This window comes from Gorilla gorilla, chromosome 10 (genome assembly GCF_029281585.2).
Source record: "Gorilla gorilla gorilla isolate KB3781 chromosome 10, NHGRI_mGorGor1-v2.1_pri, whole genome shotgun sequence".
In the NCBI taxonomy this organism is placed as follows: domain Eukaryota; kingdom Metazoa; phylum Chordata; class Mammalia; order Primates; family Hominidae; genus Gorilla; species Gorilla gorilla.
In genome coordinates, this window is record NC_073234.2 from 138,751,319 (window position 1) to 138,771,903 (window position 20,585).

Sequence of the window (20,585 nt, forward strand, 5' to 3'; positions counted from 1 at the left end):
TGACCTCAGGTGACCCACCTGCCTTGGCCTCCTATATTCTGGGGTTATAGGCGTGAGCAACTGACCCCGGCCTAATTTTTGTATTTTTTTTTTTTTAGTACAGATGTGGTTGCACCACGTTGGCCAGGCTGGTCTCGAACTCCTGGCCTCAGGTGATCCACCCGCCTTGGCCTCCCGAAGTGCTGGGATTACAGACATGAGCCACAGCGCCTGGCCTTTATATATATTTTATACTGCCTAGTTCATGTCTCTACACATAAAAAACATGAGAAAAATTAACTTCCTTTGCTTCTGAGAACTCACAGTTAATTCAGTCTCATTTATTCTTGTTTCCCAAAAGGAATAAAGACAACTGCACTGCTGTACTGATACTTAACATGTGATCTAACATACATGTGAAATTCTGTCTTATAGGAAGCCATGATTTTAAAGCAAATGCATAGGAGAGGCAGTTTTGTTTTAGACAGTAACTACTTTTCTTTTGTGTTCCCTAAAGACACCATACACTATCACAAGTTTTCAGAGATACTGAAAATTGAAATGTACCTTATTATCAAAGTTGAACCTGCTCAGATCTCTAGATTCTGTTGCTCTTCTATCGCCATGTGTAAGTGCCCCCTGTTAAAAACAAAAATTTCAGTCAAGGCACAGGTAACCTTTTACCAGAAAACAGGTACAATAGATCATCATTTACACACAGCCACACAACTCCAAAACTCACCAAACTCTCAAGTCTTTTAGCAACAATAGATGCAAATCTTTGTTCTCCTGCCAGTTCAGAAATCAGAAAGACATACTCAGGAGCAGTAACTTGGTTTGATCTATGGGTACGTCCTGCAACGAAATTTTGTTTTAAAGATCATTGATTGTGTTCGCTGGACAGAGAATATTCTGAGATGTATTCCTAGCATTTAACACTAAACTGGTATTGGGAAACCACTAAACAATAAAAATTACAGATAATGTAAAATTACCATAACACACATAAAACTGCTCAATGACAGAAGTATTAGCATTGCTACCCCAATTTTGCTTAACCACATGTTACTGATGCACAATTACTCTGGATTTTCCCAAAATTGTTTTTCAAATCATTGGTCACAGGAACATGTAGATGGAGGGAGGAGCTATGGGCCTTTGGTGAAGCTACTGAGGTTGGAAACACATATGGAAGTAGCAGCTTCTCTGATATGGACCTAATACATCCTTAAGTTTTATAAGGACACTCCTTGAGGAGCCCTGTTCTTGGAACCCCACAAATTCCCACCACATATATATTTTTTACAACTTGTGAACAAGCAAAAAATGAATCCACAATGCATCATATACTATAAGGTATATATAACACTCCTTAAATGCAAGATCTGAGATTTCGAGATAAGATATAAGACATTAAAACAGGATTTTGTTGTTGTTGTTGTTAGAGTTTCGCTCTTGTTGCCAAAGGTGGAGTGCAATGGTGTGATCTCGGCTCACTGCAACCTCTGCCTCCCGGGTTCAAGCGATTCTCCTGCCTCTGCCTCCTGAGTAGCCGGGATTATAGGCATGCGCCACCACGCCCGGCTAATTTTGTATTTTTAGTACAGACAGGGTTTCTCCATGTTGGTCAGCCTGGTCTTGAACTCCCGACCTCAGGTGATCCACCCACCTCAGCCTGCCAAAGTGCTGGGATTACAGGCGTGAGCCGCCGCGCCCAGCCTGTTTTTGTTTTTTGAGACAAGGTCACGCTCTGTCACCCAGGCTGGAGTGCAGTGGTGAAATCATATCTCACTGCAACCTTGAACTCCTGGACTCAAGTAATCCTCCTACCTCAGCCTCCTGAGTAGCTGGGACTACAGGCACACGCCACCACACCCAGCAAGTTTTTCTTTTCTTCTTTTTTTTTTTTTGAGATGGAATCTCCCTATGTTGCCCAGGCTGTGGAGTACAATGGCGTGATCTCAGCTCACTGCAGCCTGCGCCTCCCAGGTTCAAGCAATTCTCCCGCCTCAGCACCCTAAGTAGCTGGGATTACAGGTGCGTGCCAACACACCCAGTTAATTTTAGTAGAGGCTGGGTTTCACCATGTTGACCAGGCTGGTCTCAAACTATTACCTCAAGTGATGCACCCACCTCAGCCTCCCAAAGTGCTGGGATTACAGGCACGAGCCACTGCTCTCAGCTGTTTTTATTTTCTTTTGGTGGAGAAAGGGTCTCACTGCGTTGCCCAGGCTGGTCTCAAACTCCCGGACTCAAGTTATCCTCCCACAGTGGCCTCCCGAAATGTTGGGATTACAGGCATGAGCCGCTGTGCCCGGCCTAAACCTAGGTTTTGGTATGCGCAAATTTACCCCAATGATTCCTAGCTATCTGTTAAGTGAAATCCAGTTTGTAGGAACTTACCGAACTGTTGAATTGCTCTATCAGCGCTCCAAGGTAATTCTAAAGTCATATGAACTCTTCGCCTTTGATTTTTAGCTCTCCTATCTGCTTGTAATGAAATACCCGAGCTGGCAGCTTCTGAGATGATAGCAATATTCTGTGTCAAATATAAGAAAAATAAAGTCACTTTTGCATAAGAACAAGCAGGCCAGTGCCTTAAATGAAGTCCTTCAGCAGACTGCCTATTCTCTCCTTCTTTCTCAGTAATGAAGACTTCCAGTTTTATTTCCCAGTCTCCCTTACGGCTAAGTGTGAACATTCTCCAGCCAGCAAGGCGTAGGTAAAATGTATGATGCACAGGAAATGTCCTTAAAAGTAGGCGACATGCCCTTCTCATCCCCTTGTCTCCTCTCTGTTAGGTAAAATGTAGAGGTACTGACAAGAGTCTGGAACAGGTATCTTGCAATACAAAGGTAACTTGGAAATGGAGGCCCACATAATTTAATGAACAACACGGAAGATGCCTGGACTTCAAGGGGGCATACAAGCCCTGCTCCACCTACCCAAATGTGTCCATGAGAGAAATAATCTATCTTATTGAAGTCAACACTTAACAGACTTTGTATTTTCTGTTATTTAACAACCAAAACTAATTCCAACTAATGTAATTCCTAATGCATATGGGCCTAGATTCATGAAGCAATTATATAAAATAACTAATACCTGTACCTACAATCTTGAAAATATGTAACATTATCTTTTTGTATATATATATTTTTTGAGACAGGGTCTCACTCTGTCACACAAGCTGGAGTGCAGTGGTGCAATCATAGCTCTCTACAGTTTTCACCTCTCAAGCTCAAGTGATCCTTTCACCTCAGCCTCCCCAGTAGCTGGGACTGTGGGCATGTGCCATCATGTGACTATTTTCCCTGTACAGGGCGGGGTCCCACTATGTTGCCCAGGCTGGTCTCAAACTCTTGTAATCCTAGTACTTTGAGAGGCCGAGGCAGACGGACCATGTGAGGTCAGGAGTTCAAGACCAGCCTGGCAAACATGACGAAACCCTGTCTCTACTAAAAATTCAAAAATTAGCCAGGTGTGGTGGTGTGTGCCTATATTCCCAGCTACTCAGGAGGCTGAGGCAGAGAACTGCTTGAACCCGGGAGGTGGAGGTGGCAGTGAGCTGAGATCCAGCCTGGGGGACAAAGTGACGGTCCTTCTCAAACAAAGTCTACAGAAAGAGTCTCTGGGCCAGCACAGTAGCTCACGCCTATAATCCCAGCATTTTGGGAGGCAGAGGTGGGTACACCACTTGAGGTCTGGAGTTCAAGACCAGCCAGGTCAATATGGTGAAACTTGTCTCTGTCAAAAAATACAAAAATTAGCCAGGCGTGGTGGCACGTGCCTGTAGTCCCAGCTACTCAGGAGGCTGAGGCACAAGAATCACTTGGACCCAGGAGGTGAAGGTAGCAGTGAGTTGAGATCATGCCACTGCACTGCACTCCAGCCTGGGCAACAGAGTAAGACTCTGTCTCCAAAAAAAAAAAAAAAAAAAAAAAAGTCTCTGGAGGCACCCAAAATCTCTACAATGGTTGGATATGGGAATGTAATCTGTAAGCCATTTACAGTAAATCGTCTTAATATAACATGACATAGCAATAAAATAAACAGTGAAACCAAAGTTACTAGTAATATGGACACACATAAATATTTTAGTCTCAAAATCAGAATGACATTAGATGTCACAACACCAAGATGAACTAAGGGAACTTTTTTTTTTTTTTTTGAGACAGTCTCACTCTGTTGCCCAGGTGGAAATGCAGTGGTGCAGTCTTGGCTCACTGCAACCCCTGGCTCCCAGGTTTAAGCTATTCTCCTGCCTCAGTCTCCTGAGTAGCTGGGACTACAGGCACATGCCACCACACCCGACCAATTTTTGTATTTTTAGTAGAGATGGGGTTTCACCACCATGTTTGCCAGCCTGGTCTTGAACTCCTGACCTCATGATCTGCCCATCTCGGCCTCCCAAAGTACTGGGATTACAGGCGTGAGCCACCACGCCTGGAGATAACACAGTATTTTTATATCATGATTAAATATTTCAAAAGCCTCCAAAGCACTCAAGAGCCATATCTAATTGTATGCATTACACACAATACTTATTATATTCAATGATAAAATAATAAAAACATGCAAAATATTCAGTGAGTAAAGGGCAATTACTAAAAAAATTTGCGTGATAGCTCTGTTGCCCAGGCTGGAGTGTAGTGGTGCGATCTCGGCTCACTGCAACCTGCACTGCCCAGGGTTAAGCTATCCTCCCACCTCTGCCTTCTGAGCAGCTGGGACTACAGGCATGCACTACCACACCCAGCTAAATTTTTGTATTTTCAGTAGAGACGGGGTTTCACCATGCTGCCCAGGCTGGTCTCAAACTCCAGAGCTCAAGCGATCTGCCCACCTTGGCCTCCCAAAGTGCTGGAATTACAGGCCTGAGCCACTGCACCCAGCCAATACTTATTATATTCAATGATAAAATAATAAAAACACGTACAATATTCAGTATGTACAATTACTAAAAAATACAGAAGGACAATACTCAATGGACATGACTTATATTAAAAGGAAAAAGACTCTTCTAAAGCTTAATCTAAATATACAGGCATTGTTCTTTTCACTGAGAAGCATCTCAGTAAAACATACCTTATCTCCATCCATAAATCGTTGTTTTTCTGTGATGTTTAGTATTTCCACAGGCACATCAAGTTCAGATCTTGACTCATAAGATATGCTTCCATCATCATTGCTCACAACCCGTCCCTTGCGGCCAGTCATCTGAGAAGCCAAACAATGTCATTACAATGAAGGTATCTGACTGCGGTGGATGGACTCAGTGCCTCTTTCCTTGAAGACACTTGGGAGATAAGAGCACAGGCTGTGCTGCACCACACACTGAAGGATACAGAACACTGCAACACAGTCCCTGGAAAAACCTTGACACATGGCCACGATCACAAAAGATGCGTGATAAATGCAGTAACCAGAACCAGTGGCTTGGGACAGACATTCAGATACTGCAGGCAGCAGTTCATTGGATGTAGGATGGCAACTAAAGTAGAACAAGAATTCTATGATCTAAGAAATTCAGATTATTATGTGAAGATAGTCAAAATACAACTCATTTTACAGGGGTTCAAATGGCAAAAATGTCACCAAGAGATACAGGCCTATTTACCTCAGCAACGTTCTCAGGGCCACCAAGTTCATCGATAAGTTCATCCAGGGTATTAGGGGGGAGGTCTTCAGCTAATTTTTCTAGCTTATCAAGCAGGTCTTTCTTCATCTGCTGAGCCCTTTCCACAGCATCCTGACTTGTTATAAGGCTACTGTTACTGTTGGTGTTACTGTTAGCTAGATAAAGAACATTTGCTAAGTTAGTACAAAGTTTAAATATTTTTGTTTAAAAGAGTATTTCAAAAAGGAAGTTTCTATGTGGATACCTGGTGTACTGTTAGGAGCAGGTGAAATAACTGGTGTAGATGAAAAACTAGGTCGTTTTGATCCAAGACCTGATGCTAATAAGGCACTTTGAATAGAATCTGGATCTATACTTTTCTTCTTTTTTTTCTCTTTGTTTTTCTTGTGGTCTTTTCTAATTAACCAGGGATCTGAGTGTTAAGGAAAGATACATGTCAAATCATTTGTTAAAACAAGTACAGAATCTTCAAAGGAAACAACCTTTGAAATTTTTTTTTTTTTGAGACAATGTTTCGCTGTTGTAGCCCAGGCTGGAGTGCAATGGCGCAATCTCAGCTTACTGCAATCTCCACCTCCTGGGTTCAAGCGATTCTCCTGCCTCAGCCTCCTGAGTAGCTGGGATTACAGCTTTGTGCCACCACACCTGGCTAATTTTGTATTTTTAGTAGAGATGGGGTTTTTCCACGTTGGTAAGGCTGGTCTCGAACTCCCAGCCTCAGGTGATCCACCCACCTCAGCCTCCCAAATTGCTGGGATTACAGGCATGAGCCACCGCGCCCGGAGGAAATTTTTTATATTGTTAACTGATAACTTATCACCACCTACATTGGTTCATCCGTACACCATGGGGTACAAATCCATGTTTTCAAGTTAAAAATAACTGCACAAAATTGAGGTTATCTTCTCACATATATGAGGCTCAAACCTCCAGAAGGTAGATAAGCCTGGAGCTTTCCACCAAGCAAAGATTATAATCTGTGTGATCACTTGTACTGTACGGAAGAAAAGATTTCATATCCCATTTTCAAATATACTGAAATATTATATGCTTTCGTGTATATTTAATATACTGAACTTACCATTTTCATCATCCTCATTAGACTCATCTAAAAATGGGTTGAAATCGTCATCATCTCCAGAACTCATGTTTTTAGAGCTCTCATAGTCACTTTCTTCATTATCAGAGGCATCAGATTCACTTCCACTGTCGTCAGAACTGCTACCAGTAAGGCCACCTACTTTTCGTGCTTTTTTGGCTTCTCGAGTTATTTCTTCACCTACCCTCCGCCACAAACAAGAGAGTCAGCCCAAATTCAATGTTTCTTAAGATCCAGTACATCGCATTTAGTTCACGAATTAATTCAAATGAAAAGTGCAGAGGAAAAGTATTTAGGTAAGTCAAAAAACAAACAGAATTCACAAACCAGCACTAACCTTTTGGACTCCCATAAAAAACAAGGTTATAAACATTTATTCTGAAGAAGAAATTGGATACAAAAGTACTAAGTCAAGACTGCCTTCAAGTGCACAAGTTTCAAAACATATTCAGGACAACAGAGTAAAAGCAGAACCTCTGGCATAGTCACAATTTGACTGTGTATCAGATTTGAGAAGAGGCCTAATAATTACAGGTTTATAGACATGGAATACTTAGAAGATCAACAGAAAATCAATTTATAAAACCTTTTTATTTTTGGAGACAGGGCTTCACTGTTGCCCAGGCTGGAGTGCAGTGGCACAATCATAGCTCACTGCAGCCTCGACTTCCCTGGCTCATGTGATCCTCCCACCTCAGCCTCCCAAGTACCTGGGACTACAGGCACATGCAACCATGACCAGATATTTTTTTTTTTTCCCAGACAGTGACTACTCTGTCTCCCAGGCTAAAGTGCAGTGGCATAATCTTGGCTCACTGCAACCTCTGCCTCCCGAGTTCAAGTGATTCTAATGCCTCAGCCTCCTGTATAGCTGGGATTATAAGGCGCCCCTGCCGCCAGGCCTGGCTAAGTTTTGTATTTTTAGTAGAGACGGGGTTTCGCCATGTTGGCCAGGCTGGTCTCAAACTCCTGACCTCAGGTGATCCGCCTGTTTCAACTCCCAAAAAGCTGGGATTACAGGCGTGAGCCACTGTACCCGGCGAAAAGTCAACTTCTAAAACCAAAACAGGGCTGGGCGAGATGGCTCACACCTGTAATCCCAGCACTTTGGGAGGCCTAGGTGGGCGCATTGCTTAAGCTCAGGAGTTCGAGACCAGCCTGGCCAACATGGTGAAACCCCATCTCTACTAAAAATACAAAAATTAGCAGGGCGTGGTGGTGCATGCCTGTAATCCCAGCTCCTTGAACCCAGGAGGCAGAGGTTGCAGTGAGCCAAGATGGTGCCACTGCACTCCAGCCTGGGTGACGGAGACGGAGACCCTGTCTCAAAAAAAAAAAAAAGAGAAAAAAAGAAAAGGCTCTTTTAAAGAAAACTACTGAAACACCCAGCTCTCTATATATTAAAAAACAGGTCTGACAATACAAACACACAGGTTTTAGTTCCCATGCATCATTAACTATCTCTGTGAAACTAGGAAAACTCTTTAACCTTTAAATCTTTCTGTGCTTTAATGATCTCTGTCTATAAAATTGGAAAAATAGGACCTAATTTCGTATGGACCTCTGCCAGGTTATATGGTAGAATGTATACAGCCAAGTGCTTAACACACTGCCAACCACCAGTGAATTGCTCAATTCCTAATTTAAAACGGGGATAACTTGTGCATTCAAAATTGTACAAGCGACAGCGAAAATTTGGAACCATTTGTGAATTCATGGAAGGTGGTTCATTCCCAAAATATAGACATTTTTAAATGCTTATGTTTTAATTTCGACAGTATTTTCAACGTCAACTATTTTCTTTTTTCTTTTTCTTTTTTGAGACGGAGTCTCGCTCTGTCATCCAGGCTGGAGTGCAGCGGCGCTATCTCGGCTCACTGCAAGCTCCGCCTCCTGGGTTCACGACATTCCCCTGCCTCAGCCTCCCGAGTAGCTGGGACTACAGGCGTCCACCACGATGCCCGGCTAATTTTTTGTATTTTCAGTAGAGATGGGGTTTCACCGTATTAGCCAGGATGGTCTCGATCTCCTGACCTCGTGATCTGCCCACCTCAGCCTCCCAAAGTGCTGGGATTACAGGTGTGAGCCACTGCACCTGGCCTATTTTTTCTTTTTTAAAGTACTCACCTTTCCGCTTCTTTATTTTATTTTCTTTACAAGGACTATCTCTTGGTGAACTGTTGTTACTTGGAGCTGTCAAATCGATTCCTAGTAAACTATAAAGTTTTTTCCTGTCTGGAGCAGGAAAATGTTTTTCAATGAGTGACTGCAACACACCTCTGTAGGAGAGAAACAGCGACAATTACTGCTTCAGTTGACAAAATAATTATATGTAAAGTATTATTAAATATATTGAAATATACCTTGTTCAGTTTTACAAAATACTGATAAACGAGCTCAAATAAATTTTAATTTTCTAGCCCAAAGCTGTCCAACCAAATAAGAATGCAAGCCAAACCACATACACAATTATTGTATTTTCTGGTAGCTTAAATTAAAAAAGTAAAAAATAAATAAATAAAACTGGTGGAACTAATTTTAATAATACATTTTATTTAACTCAATATACCATGTCAACACATATGTTTTACATTATTTTCTCTTAAGGAGTCTTTGAAACCTGGCTCAGTACACATATAATAACATCTCAATATGGACCAGTCATTTCAACTGCTCAATAGCCACATGTGACAAGCGGCTGCCATTCTGGACACGGTAGTTCTAGGCAATTATCTACAGAAAAATACAGATTAGCAGGTGTATGTCTTGCTTTTTTCTTTCTCTTTTTTTTTTTTTTTGAGACCGAGTCTCTCTGTCACCCAGGCTGGAGTGCAATGGTGCAATCTCAGCTCACTGCAACCTCCGCCGCCTGGGTTCAAGCAATTCTCCTGCCTCAGCCTCTCCGGTAGCTGGGATTACAGGTGCCCGCCACCACGCCTGGCTAGTTTTTGTATTTTTAGTAGAGACGAGGTTTCACCGTGTTGGCCAGGCTGGTCTCAAACTCCTGAGCTCTCGTGATCCGCCAGACTCAGCCTCCCAAAGTGCCTGGATAACAGCCGTGAGCCCCATGTATTGCTTTTAAAAGGAGGATCTGAATGCATCCCGAGGCACAAAACAGTAGAGCAGCAAGTTTATTTTGCTCAGTTTAGTACCAGAGTTTGAATTTGGAGGTTAGGCAAACTAAAAATAATGCCTAAAACATTTTAAAATCTACTTCTGAAGATCTCATGCTTATTTTCAACTTTTAAAGTAGACTTTGTTTATTTCATTTTTTTTTTTTGAGACAGGGTCTCACTCTGCCGCCCAGAATGGAGTGTAGTGGTGCGATCTTGGCTCACTGCAACCTCCACCTCACGGGTTCAAGGGATTCTCCTGCCTCAGCCTCCCAGGTAGGTGGGACTACAGGGCGTGTGCCACCACGCCCAACTAATTTTTTTTTATTTTTAGTTGAGATGGGGTTTCACCATTTTGGCCAGGCTGGTCTCAAACTACTGACCTCAAGTGATGCGCCCATGTTGGCCTCCCAAAGTGCTGAGATTACAGCTGTGAGCCACCACGCTCAGCCAACTTATAAAGTAGACTTCGTTATATTAGGACAAACTATAGTTACTGTTCCTGTGGATAACGGTAATTTCAAATACAGTACACTAAAACTGAATCTAAACCAAGCTGTCACAGATTTCCAAGATGTACAAGATAAAATCTAGCCCTTCTGTTAGTTCACATACTGTGTGTAATATTAGCAAAATGCTTAACATTTTAGGATTATGAGATTTCTGTTATTGTTTTCCAATAGATACACTGTTACAGAAAAGCAGAAAACTCAGATCAAGAAAACTTAAAGAGGATGCAGGTGAATCAAAAGTTTTGTCTCCAGGAAATGCCCACATTGGAACTAATGTAAGGAAGAACTCAAAAAGAAACAAAAACATTAAAAGAACAAAAACATTACTTGGCAGTTGAAACAAAATCATTCAATTCTCCCCCGCCCTCTTCCAAAGCTTCTAATGTTCTAGCTTCTCCTGTAGACTGCAGACCAATTACAACACACTGGAGAAAAAAGAAAACATGTTAATTACGAATAATAATGTTTGTGGCTTCTTACCAAGACATATTTTAAACATTTAGCTAAACAAAGATTTCAAACAAGGATGTCCTCATTATTATAAAACACACATTTGTTTTACTTATTTCTTCTACATATTTGAGACAGGTTATGTGTCAAAAATTTAGGCAGGAGATAGGATTACAGACAGTAGTAAGCATGAGTGAAGCCCCTGCCCTTGTACAGTTTATAGTATCTTATGCTTTAAGTAGATAAATATTCACCAAAAAGAAAAAACCTTAACGCAATACACATCCATATGTTACCAGTGCTACCAGCTATGGATGACCAATTATAGTGATGTTTACTTTGTTATACTTTTCTGAACTCTCTAAATTCTCTAAGCAGGCATTGCTTTTATAATTTTAAGAAATGTATTTTTTAGAAGTTTTACTATCCTTTAGGAAAACCAGATTTTACAAGCAGAAAACCTCAGCACCCACAAAGACTAAACAACATAACCCCCAAACAATCTCTTAATGAGTTCTTCTACTTACTTTTCCATTCTTGATTTCCTCTCGAGCTAGTTGCACAACCCTTTTAACTTTGGATGCTATGCATAAGTATTTGAAGAACCTCTGGTGAGCAGACCAGAACTGACCCCACATGGACTTCTTCATTCGTTGCTCCGCATCAATCAGATCTGCAGCTTGCTGAAACCGCTCTCTGGCGATGACCCACTGAAGATACATAATCAACATTTCAGACACTTCATCTTTGAGTCTAGTTATTTAAAAATACCAATTAAATCAAAATAATGTTAAGTGCAAGACCATTTAATATTAATTTAATAAATCATCTTTAGTAACTTGGGAATCTATTTCTCAGGATACTCACACAGTTGTCTCAAGTTTCTTATTACCTAATGCAGTCATTTTAGAAAATAATGTGATTTTAAGAACTATGCAACTGAAATAAATGGCTATAACTTATGAATTACCTTAACAAAATGAAAACATGGACAATCTGAAATATAAGAACGTTGGTTAGGCCAGGCGCAGTGGCTTATGCCTGTAATCCCAGCACTTTGGGAGGCTAAGGCAGGTGGATTGCTTGAGCCCAGGAGTTCCAGATCAGGCTGGGCAACACTGTAAAACCTCATCTCTACCAAAAAATCCAAAAATCAGCCAGGCACATTGACACGTGCCTGCAGTCCCTGCTACTCAGGAGGCAGAGTTTGGAGAACTCCTTGAACCTGGGAGGTAGAGGTTGCAGTAAGCCAAGATCACACCACTGTACTCCAGTCTGGGCGACAGAGTAAGACCCTGCTTCAATTAAAAAAAAAAAAAACAAAAACCAAAAAAAACCACATTGGTTAAACAGCCTATCATCTGGTAACTCATCTGTTTGTTTTTGTTTTGTTTTTGTTTTTGTTTTGTGATGGAGTATCCCTCTGTTACCCAAGCTGGAGTGCAGTGGCACCATCTTGGCTCACTGCAACCTCCGCCTCCTGGGTTCAAGTGATTCTCCTGCCTCAGCCTCCCCAAGTAGCTGGCACTACAGGCGCACACCACCATGCCCAGCTAATTTTTTTTCGTATTTTTAGTAGAGATGAGGTTTCAACATGTAGGCCAGGCTGGTCTTGAACTCTTGACCTCAGGTGACCTGCTCACCTCAGCCTCCCAAAGTGCTGAGGCATGAGACACTGTGCCTGGCTTCATCTGTTGTTTTATAGTAGAAATACATTCCCATGGGCAGGAGGCATCGCAATCGCCAAAACTAACAGAAACATTATCAGATACATTAAATAAACACTAGGAATTAAGAAAAATTCCTCACCAGCTTGACAGCTTTGTTATACATTTTAACGTAGCTCTGAGAAAGAAGAACTTCCTCAATTTTGAAGGTCACTCCAGTAAAGCTCAGCTGTCGAGCAATGTACATTCCTCTAAGCTTCATATCCATAGCAACTATTTCCATGGCACCAACTCCTCTGAATAAAATTAAAACATACAGTAACTACCAATACAGTAGAATTTTAACATACAGAGAATGGGCTTTAGGAATAACACATTTCTTAGATTGCTACTGAGAAGAGTATATACCGTAAACTGCATTACCTCCGTTCTACTGCTTGAATAAAATCACTGAATTCTCTAAATGGAGTACCCTCACCCCATATGCCAAGACGGTTCATATAGGCCATGTTGCGTGGTTCAGAAGCACCTGAAAATCCCACAAATGAAATATATTATAGTTGAAAAAATAACCTACAATATATATTTTTAAATAAATAAATACTCACCAGTTGCACTAGCATAAACAACTCTGGCTTTTGGCAATTTGTTCTGAAGCTCTAAAACTGCTAAGCCTGTCTTGGTTGGCTTTGAAGAACCAACAGGACATAAGTTTTTGGCTTTATGACACTCATCAAACACTATCTAAATGGAATGAGTTAAGGAATGTATCACATTAGTATTAAGAATCTCCAGTCTTTCAAGAGTTAACTTTTATTTCCCTGAGGCCTTCTGATTGCCTACTTCATGACTGCAAATACAAAGGAAGTCCTATGGGCCTTTCCCCAGTTACATCCTCCTCCCTCTCTAGCCTCAAAGACATTCACTGAATTTGGAATTTAAACCAGCAATTTGCCTCTAAATTAAAACAGAGAAAAGAACCCACTGCAGCAAGAAGTTGTTATCTGGTAACTTGTAAAAGTAGAAGCATGATTGGTAACCAACTTAATCAGCATTTCAAAAACTGATGTTCCTCATGCAGGACAGTTAAAAGATATACTGTGAGCAAGTTTGGGACCACTAAGTTCTAACAGTTTTCTTTCACTTAGTCTTCTCTGGTATTCTGCTATGTAAATATGCAGTGTTAATCCTCAAAAGGGGAATACAGTATTCAGTATTCCTCGTATCTATTAACATTTTTCTAAACCAGGAGATTAAACATTGGTCTCCTATCTGACAAGTAAAAAACCGAATCAACTTTCCAATCCCTTTGGACTCTAGGTAATCATTAAAGTTTTCACTCCAGCAACTCGTTTAATCTCAAGATTCCTGTTTCCCAAAGGTCTACCCTTTTATAATTTTCTTGTCGTTAAAAAATAGAAAAATATTTGCCATAAAGGATACCACTCCATCGAAGTCATCACCGCACCAATGCAGAAGTTGTTTTAACCTAGTTTTATACTTGCCGCCAGACTGGCTTTCACCAATAAGTGAAGAGTAAGTAGCAAAAATAACACCCTTTTTCACACTCCCATTATGTTTGGAAGAAATTTTTCCGTATTTAAACTAAAAAAGAAAAGAAAAGAATTTAGTTAATTAGTATACCTTTCTCCCTGAAACATTTATCCCAACTAAACATTCACAAGCAGGAACTCTTGTTAGGCCCATGACAGGCTTCAGAAAACACAAAAGTACAGAGACGCAAATTTATTTGTACAAATGTACACAACACAAATACACAACTTTATAGTACAAAAATCCAGTTTTTGGTAGGACACAGTGGCTCACACCTGTAATCCCAACACTTTGGGAGGTCAAGGTGGGTGGATCGCTTGAGCTCAGGAGTTCCAAGACCAGCCTGGCCAACACAGTGAAACCCCATCCCTACAAAAAATACAAAAATTAGCCAGGCATCGTGGCGCGTGTCTGCAGTCCCAGCTACCACAGAGGCTGAGGTGGGAGAACTGCTTGAGCCTGGGAGATGGAGGTTGCAGTGAGCCGAGATTGTGCCACTGCACTTCAGCCTGGGCAACAGAGCTGAGATCTTTTTTTTTTTTTAATCCAGTTTTCAAAGTCTTAAAAACTTTTATCATCACACACAAAAAAATTAAAAACCAGACAAACTTCCCTATAAGAAAAAAAAGTCACAATTTACAAACATTTATTGTGCACTTACTATATGCAAAACACTGTGATTAATTTCTGATACATAAGACTTATGAGTAGTTGTTAATGTGCCTTTCTAATACTACTCTGAAATTTAAAAAAAAATTCTAGATGCCACTTATATCCTTTTAGTTCTGAATTGTATACAGTCATTCAAGACACAGTACTTTATAGCTACAAATCCACCCAGTAAAAGCCACCCTAACAAGCCACTGTTTAGGGCAACACTGAATTCAGCTTAGGACTCACATGGGAAGTAGAGGTGCAATTACTTATTTTCAAAGGGCTACTAGGGAGGCCCTTCCAGGAACCCTATCAGTCTATTTTAACCTTATAGCACCAACAATTGGTGCATGCATAGTAAGTCAATAAAGATTTGCTAACTGAACCTTAACATTCTAAAACACACTGGCACACATTGTCTTTCAGCTTACAGAATTGTTTTCATGTGAGCAGAGGTATGAGTAACTCAAGTCCATTAGCTGTACAAATACTGAAACCAGTCTGCCCAAGCCATAACTATCTACATCGCATATGATTTGGTGACCTATAGTTCAAGGTATGCCACCTGTCTAAACTGCACCCTTATGGCATATAAACTATAAAAGAAAGATAAAAATAACACTGAAAATTGAGAGAATCAACTGGTGTGCACTGTACACTTGAGAGCACATCTCAATTTGGACTGGTCATTTACACTGTTCAATAGCCACATGTGATGAGTGGCTACTGCCTGTCAGTGTTTAGCACATAGGAATCCACAAACCAACAATAGTGGCTAGCACTCACTATGCTTTCTGTGGAGTAACATCAAAGTTTTCCAAAATATACATAGCTATTATTATTGTCTTCTCACAGATGAGTCAATATTTATTGAATGACCAACTGAATAAAAAGATTTCATACCTTATTTAATGAATGAACCAAAATGTTTTTTGCTCCAATATCCCTTAAATCTCTTTCAGCATCATACTTTAAGTCATTTGAAACACTAAACCTGCCAAAATATTAAAAAGCACAAATTAAATACAAATTATATCATTCTAGAATTCAGGAATTAATAAAGCCAGGTCTTGACACTTAAAAAAAAAAAAAGAAAAAGAAAATACACTTACTCATTAAAACCCATCCCACTGAGTGCAGTGGCTCACACCCGTAATCCTAGCACTTTGGGAGCCTAAGGCAGGAGGACTGCTTGAGCCCAGGAGTTCGAGACCAGCCTGAGCAACACAAAAAGAGCCCATATCTACAAAAAATTAGCCAAGCATGGTAGTGCATGCCTGTGTCCCAGCTACTCAAGAGGCTGAGGCAGGAGAATTGCTTGAGCCCCTGAGGTAGAGGCTGCAGTGAGCCATGAATATGCCATAGCACTCCAGCCCGGGTGACAAAGATCCTGTCTTGATGGGGAAGGAGGATCCCATCCCCATATGCTAAAGTAATTACTAACAAAACCTTCCATAGCCAGTTTTTTTTATTTTTATTATGTTTTTTTGAGACGGAGTCGCACTCTGTCACCCAGGCTGGAGTGCAGAGGAACAATCTCGGCTCACTGCAAGCTATGCCTCCCGGGTTCACGCCATTCTCCTGCCTCAGCCTCCTGCCTCAGCCTCCTGAGTAGCTGGGACTACAGGCACCCACCATGACGCCCGGCTAATTTTTTGTATTTTAGTAGAGATGGAGTTTCACTGTGTTAGCCAGGATGGTCTCGATCTCCTAACCTCGTGATCCGCCACGCCTGGCCCACAGCCAGTTTTTAAACACTTACCACAATGCTCGTTTTCTACTCAACAAATAATTTTCATAGATGATTCCTGCTATCGTCCTTCCTTTTCCTACACCGGCACCATCACCTATTAAGAAGCCAGCACGATCTCCATTAGGTAGGAAAGTTTCATGTTGCTGAAAAACAAAAGGCTGGTAATTAATATAATCCTTCAGATATTTTGGCGATCAATCTTTCATACACTGTTTTAGGAGTAGGAATATATTGATGCTGTGTTTTTTGTTTTGTATATGTATTTTGTGACTTTATTTTTACATAAATTTCATAGAGTTTTGGAATTTTTTTTTGAGACAGAGTCTCGCTCTGTCACCCAGGCTGGAGTGCAGTGGTGCGATCTTGGCTCACTGCAATCTCTGCCTCCCGGGTTCACGCCATTCTCCTTCCTCAGCCTCCTGAGTAGCTGGGACTACAGGTGCCCGCCACCACGCCTGGCTAATTTTTTGTATTTTTAGTAGAATCGGGGTTTCACCATGTTAGCCAGGATGATCTCGATCTCCTGACCTCGTGATCCGCCCGCCTCAGCCTCCCAAAGTGCTGGGATTACAGGCGTGAGGCACTGCACCCAGCCAAATTTTATAGTTTTGGCTTTAATGTGGATACTTTCTTTTTTTTCTTTTTTTGAAACGGGGTCTCGCTCTGTCGCCAGGCTGGAGTGCAGTGGCACAATCTCGGCTCACTGCAACCTCTGAATTCCTGTTCAAGCTATTCTCCTGCCTCAGCCTTCCGAGTAGCTGGGATTACAGGCATGCACCACCACGCCCAGCTAATTTTTTGTATTTTTAGTAGACAGGGTTTCACCACGTTGACCAGGATGGTCTCGATCTCCTGACCTCATGATGCACCAGCCTTGGCCTCCCAAAGTCCTGAGATTACAGGCATGAGTCACCGCGCCCAGCTCAATGTGAATACTTTCTACATATTTACTGTATATTATTTCCTGCTACTCTTCCATGCACCAGGTAATGAAAGTTAACAAATTGGTGAGGAGCCCGCCATACCCCTTATCAACACTTGCAGAATCAAATAGTTTTTTGTTTGTTTTTGTTTTGTTTTGTTTTTGAGACAGTTTTGCTCTTGTTGCCCAGGCTAGAGTGCAATGGCACAATCTCGGCTCACCGCAACCTCCGCCTCCTCAATTCAAGTGATTCTCCTGCCTCAGCCTCCCGAGTAGGTAGGATTACAGGCATGTGCCACCACACACAGCTAGTTTTTGTATTTTTAGTAGAGACAGGGTTTCACCATGTTGGTCAGGCTGGTCTCGAACTCCCGACCTCAGGTGATCCGCCAGCTTCAGCCTCCCAAAGTGCCCGGCCAGTGGTTTTTTAGTTTTTTCAGACAGAGTCTCACTCTGTCATCCAGGCTGGAGTGCAGTGGGACAATCTCAGCTCACTGCAACCTCCACCTCCTGGGTTCAAGTGATTCTCCTGACTTAGCTTCCCAAGTAGATGGCACTACAGGTGTGCACCACCATGCCTGGCTAATTTTTCTATTTTTGGTAAAGACAGGGTTTCACCACGTTGGCCAGGCTGGTCTCAAACTCCTGACTTCAGGGTGACCCGCCTGCCTCAGCCTCCCAAAGTGCTGGGATTGGGCCGGGCACGGTGGCTCACACCTGTAATCCCAGCACTTTGGGAGGCCGAGATGGGTGGATCATGAGGTCAGGAGATCGAGACCATCCTGGCTAACATGGTAAAACCCCATCTCCACTAAAAACAGAAAAAATTAGCCAGGCGTGGTGGTGGGCGCCTGTAGTCCCAGCTACTCAGGAGGCTGAGGCAGAAGAATGGCATGAACCTGGGAGGCGGAGGTTCCAGTGAGCCAAGATCGCACCATTGCACTCCAGCCTGGACGACACAGCGAGACTCCATCTCAAAAAAAAAAAGTGCTGGGATTACAGGCGTGAGCCACCATGCCCAGCTAAATTAAAAGTTTTATATCACACAAAATATGGAGGATAAATGGCTATTTTGGTCATTACTTACTTTACAGATATGGAATATGACTGAAATCATTTCAAGACAACTGTTTAACTCTACCTCACATCATTTTAAAAGCCCACACAACACCCCACTGTCCAATAATATTACAGTTTATGCAATTACCCCCCAATAATGTGGATGCTCAAATCTTTTCCAGCTGGAGGGACAAAAGGTACAACAAATATCATTCTGCATATGTTCTTATCTAACAGTTCCAGGGAACACACTCCTAGGAATGGGTATATATACACACACATATACATATATATAATTTTTTTTTTTTTGAGACAGGGTCTCGTTCCCATCACCCAGGCTGGAGTGACAAGATCACAGCTTATTGCAGCCTCGACCTCCTGGGCTGAGGTGATTCCCCTACCTCAGCCTCCCGAGAAACTGGGACTATAGGTGCGTGTCACTACACTCAGCTAATTTTTTGTATTTTTTGTAGACATGATGTTTCACCATGTTACCCAGACTGGTCGCGAACTCTTGGGCTCAAGCAATCCATCCACCTCAGCCTCCCAAACTGCTGGGATTGCAGACATGAGCCACTGCGCCTGGTCGATATACATATTTTTAATTTTAATAAATATTCCCAGTAAATTCTAAGCAAGTTATAACATTTGCTATTTCCACTGGAAATGCACTATCTCTGCTACACTTCTAAAATTTAATTTTCCAACACATTAAACTTTCATAAATATCACATTTACAAGGTTTTCATACAAGGAAAAGTTACCTTTAGATTGAAACAACTATGTTATATAGAATAGGATAAAATAATTATCGTATTAATTATGAAATATTATTGCTTACCTGGGCTGCATATGTAATTGCCTCAAGCTGCAATGCTGATAACCAGCCATTGTCAATGGTTTCCTCAGAAATGGATGTTTTGTACCAAACATCAGGAGGAGTAACACTGGATAAAGAGCTGGTTTCCACTACAGCATCTGGATGACGTAGGCCAATTTTTACTAAATAAAAATGTAAAAACATTTTATTTTAATTATTCTAAGTAATAACATTACCAGTTTCATTATAAGATATTTCAATGTTTTTCTTATAACACAGAAAAATAATTAAAAAGTATTCACTCTGGGCTTCCATAAAAAGTAACTGATGACAAAGTACTATCTATATTTGACTAAAATGATTTATCAACTACATATGATTAAAACAGAGATTTGGGCCAGGTGGGTGGCTCACGCCTGTAATCCCAGCACTTTGGGGGGCCAAGGTGGAGGGATCACTTGAGGTCAGGCGTTCAAGACCAGCCTGGCCAACATAGCAAATCCCTGTCTCTACTAAAAATACAAAAATTAGCTGGGCACGTTGGCACGCGCCTGTAATTCCAGCTACTCAGGAGGCTGAGGAACGAGAATTGCTTGAACCCAGGAGACGGAGGTTGCAGTGAGCCGAGACTGTGCCACTGCACTCCAGCCTGAGTGATGGAGTGAGACTCTGTCTCAAAAAATAAATAAATAAAATTAAATAATAAATAAAATAAAAGATTTTGCTGATAAAAAAAAAAGATCTAAAAAAACACCACTTGGTTCATAACAGCAGGTTCTCTAGTAGTAACAGAACATAATGCCAGATTAAGGAGTTCAGTTACTTCAAGCATTCATTCAGTAAAACAAAAGTTTGCAATATAATTTTATTTTGAGGCTAGGCATGAAGGTTCATGCTTGTAATCTCAGCACTTTGGGAGGCCAAAGCAGGAGTATCATTTGAGGCCAAGAGTTCAAGACCAGCCTTGGCAATATAGTGAGACCCTCATCTCTACAATTAAAATCCAAAAATTAGCTGGGCATGGTGGTGGGACCTGTGGTCCGAGCTACTCAGGAGGCTGAGGCAGGAGGATTGCTTGAGCCTTGTAGGCTAAGGCTGCAGTGAGCTAAGATTGCGCCACTGCCTGGCTGGGCATGGTGGCTCACGCCTGTAATCTCACCACCTGGGAGGCCAAGGTGGGTGGATCTCCTGAGGTCAGGCATTCGAGACCAGCCTGGCCAACACGGTGAAACCCCATCTCTACTAAAAATACAAAAATCAGCCAGGCATGATGGTGCACACCTGTAATCCTAGCTACTCAAGACGCTGAAGCACGAGAATTGCTAGAATCCAGGAGGGATCCTGGGAGGTGGAGGTTGTAGT

At 41.7% G+C, this 20,585-nt stretch overlaps 1 protein-coding gene across 12 annotated transcripts in view; it reads right to left on the minus strand.

Moving 5' to 3' along the window:
* Positions 1-20,585, minus strand: part of SBNO1 (strawberry notch homolog 1) — a 75,400-nt gene that overhangs the window by 25,686 nt on the left and 29,129 nt on the right. For all 12 annotated transcript variants that reach the window (XR_010129444.1, XM_055358274.2, XM_031000674.3 and 9 more), the window contains 17 exons: positions 19,245-19,405; positions 16,432-16,565; positions 15,573-15,663; positions 13,905-14,066; positions 13,070-13,205; positions 12,885-12,990; positions 12,604-12,757; positions 11,322-11,504; positions 10,672-10,769; positions 8,847-8,998; positions 6,702-6,899; positions 5,865-6,032; positions 5,600-5,775; positions 5,068-5,199; positions 2,383-2,518; positions 722-834; positions 547-618 (listed from right to left, as the gene is read on the minus strand). Coding sequence is in view for 11 of the 12 variants with exons in the window: in XM_055358274.2 (XP_055214249.1) it covers positions 547-618; positions 722-834; positions 2,383-2,518; positions 5,068-5,199; positions 5,600-5,775; positions 5,865-6,032; positions 6,702-6,899; positions 8,847-8,998; positions 10,672-10,769; positions 11,322-11,504; positions 12,604-12,757; positions 12,885-12,990; positions 13,070-13,205; positions 13,905-14,066; positions 15,573-15,663; positions 16,432-16,565; positions 19,245-19,405 (2,372 nt within the window). In the remaining variant the exon portion in view is untranslated. The remainder of the gene's footprint in view (positions 1-546; positions 619-721; positions 835-2,382; positions 2,519-5,067; positions 5,200-5,599; positions 5,776-5,864; positions 6,033-6,701; positions 6,900-8,846; positions 8,999-10,671; positions 10,770-11,321; positions 11,505-12,603; positions 12,758-12,884; positions 12,991-13,069; positions 13,206-13,904; positions 14,067-15,572; positions 15,664-16,431; positions 16,566-19,244; positions 19,406-20,585) is intronic.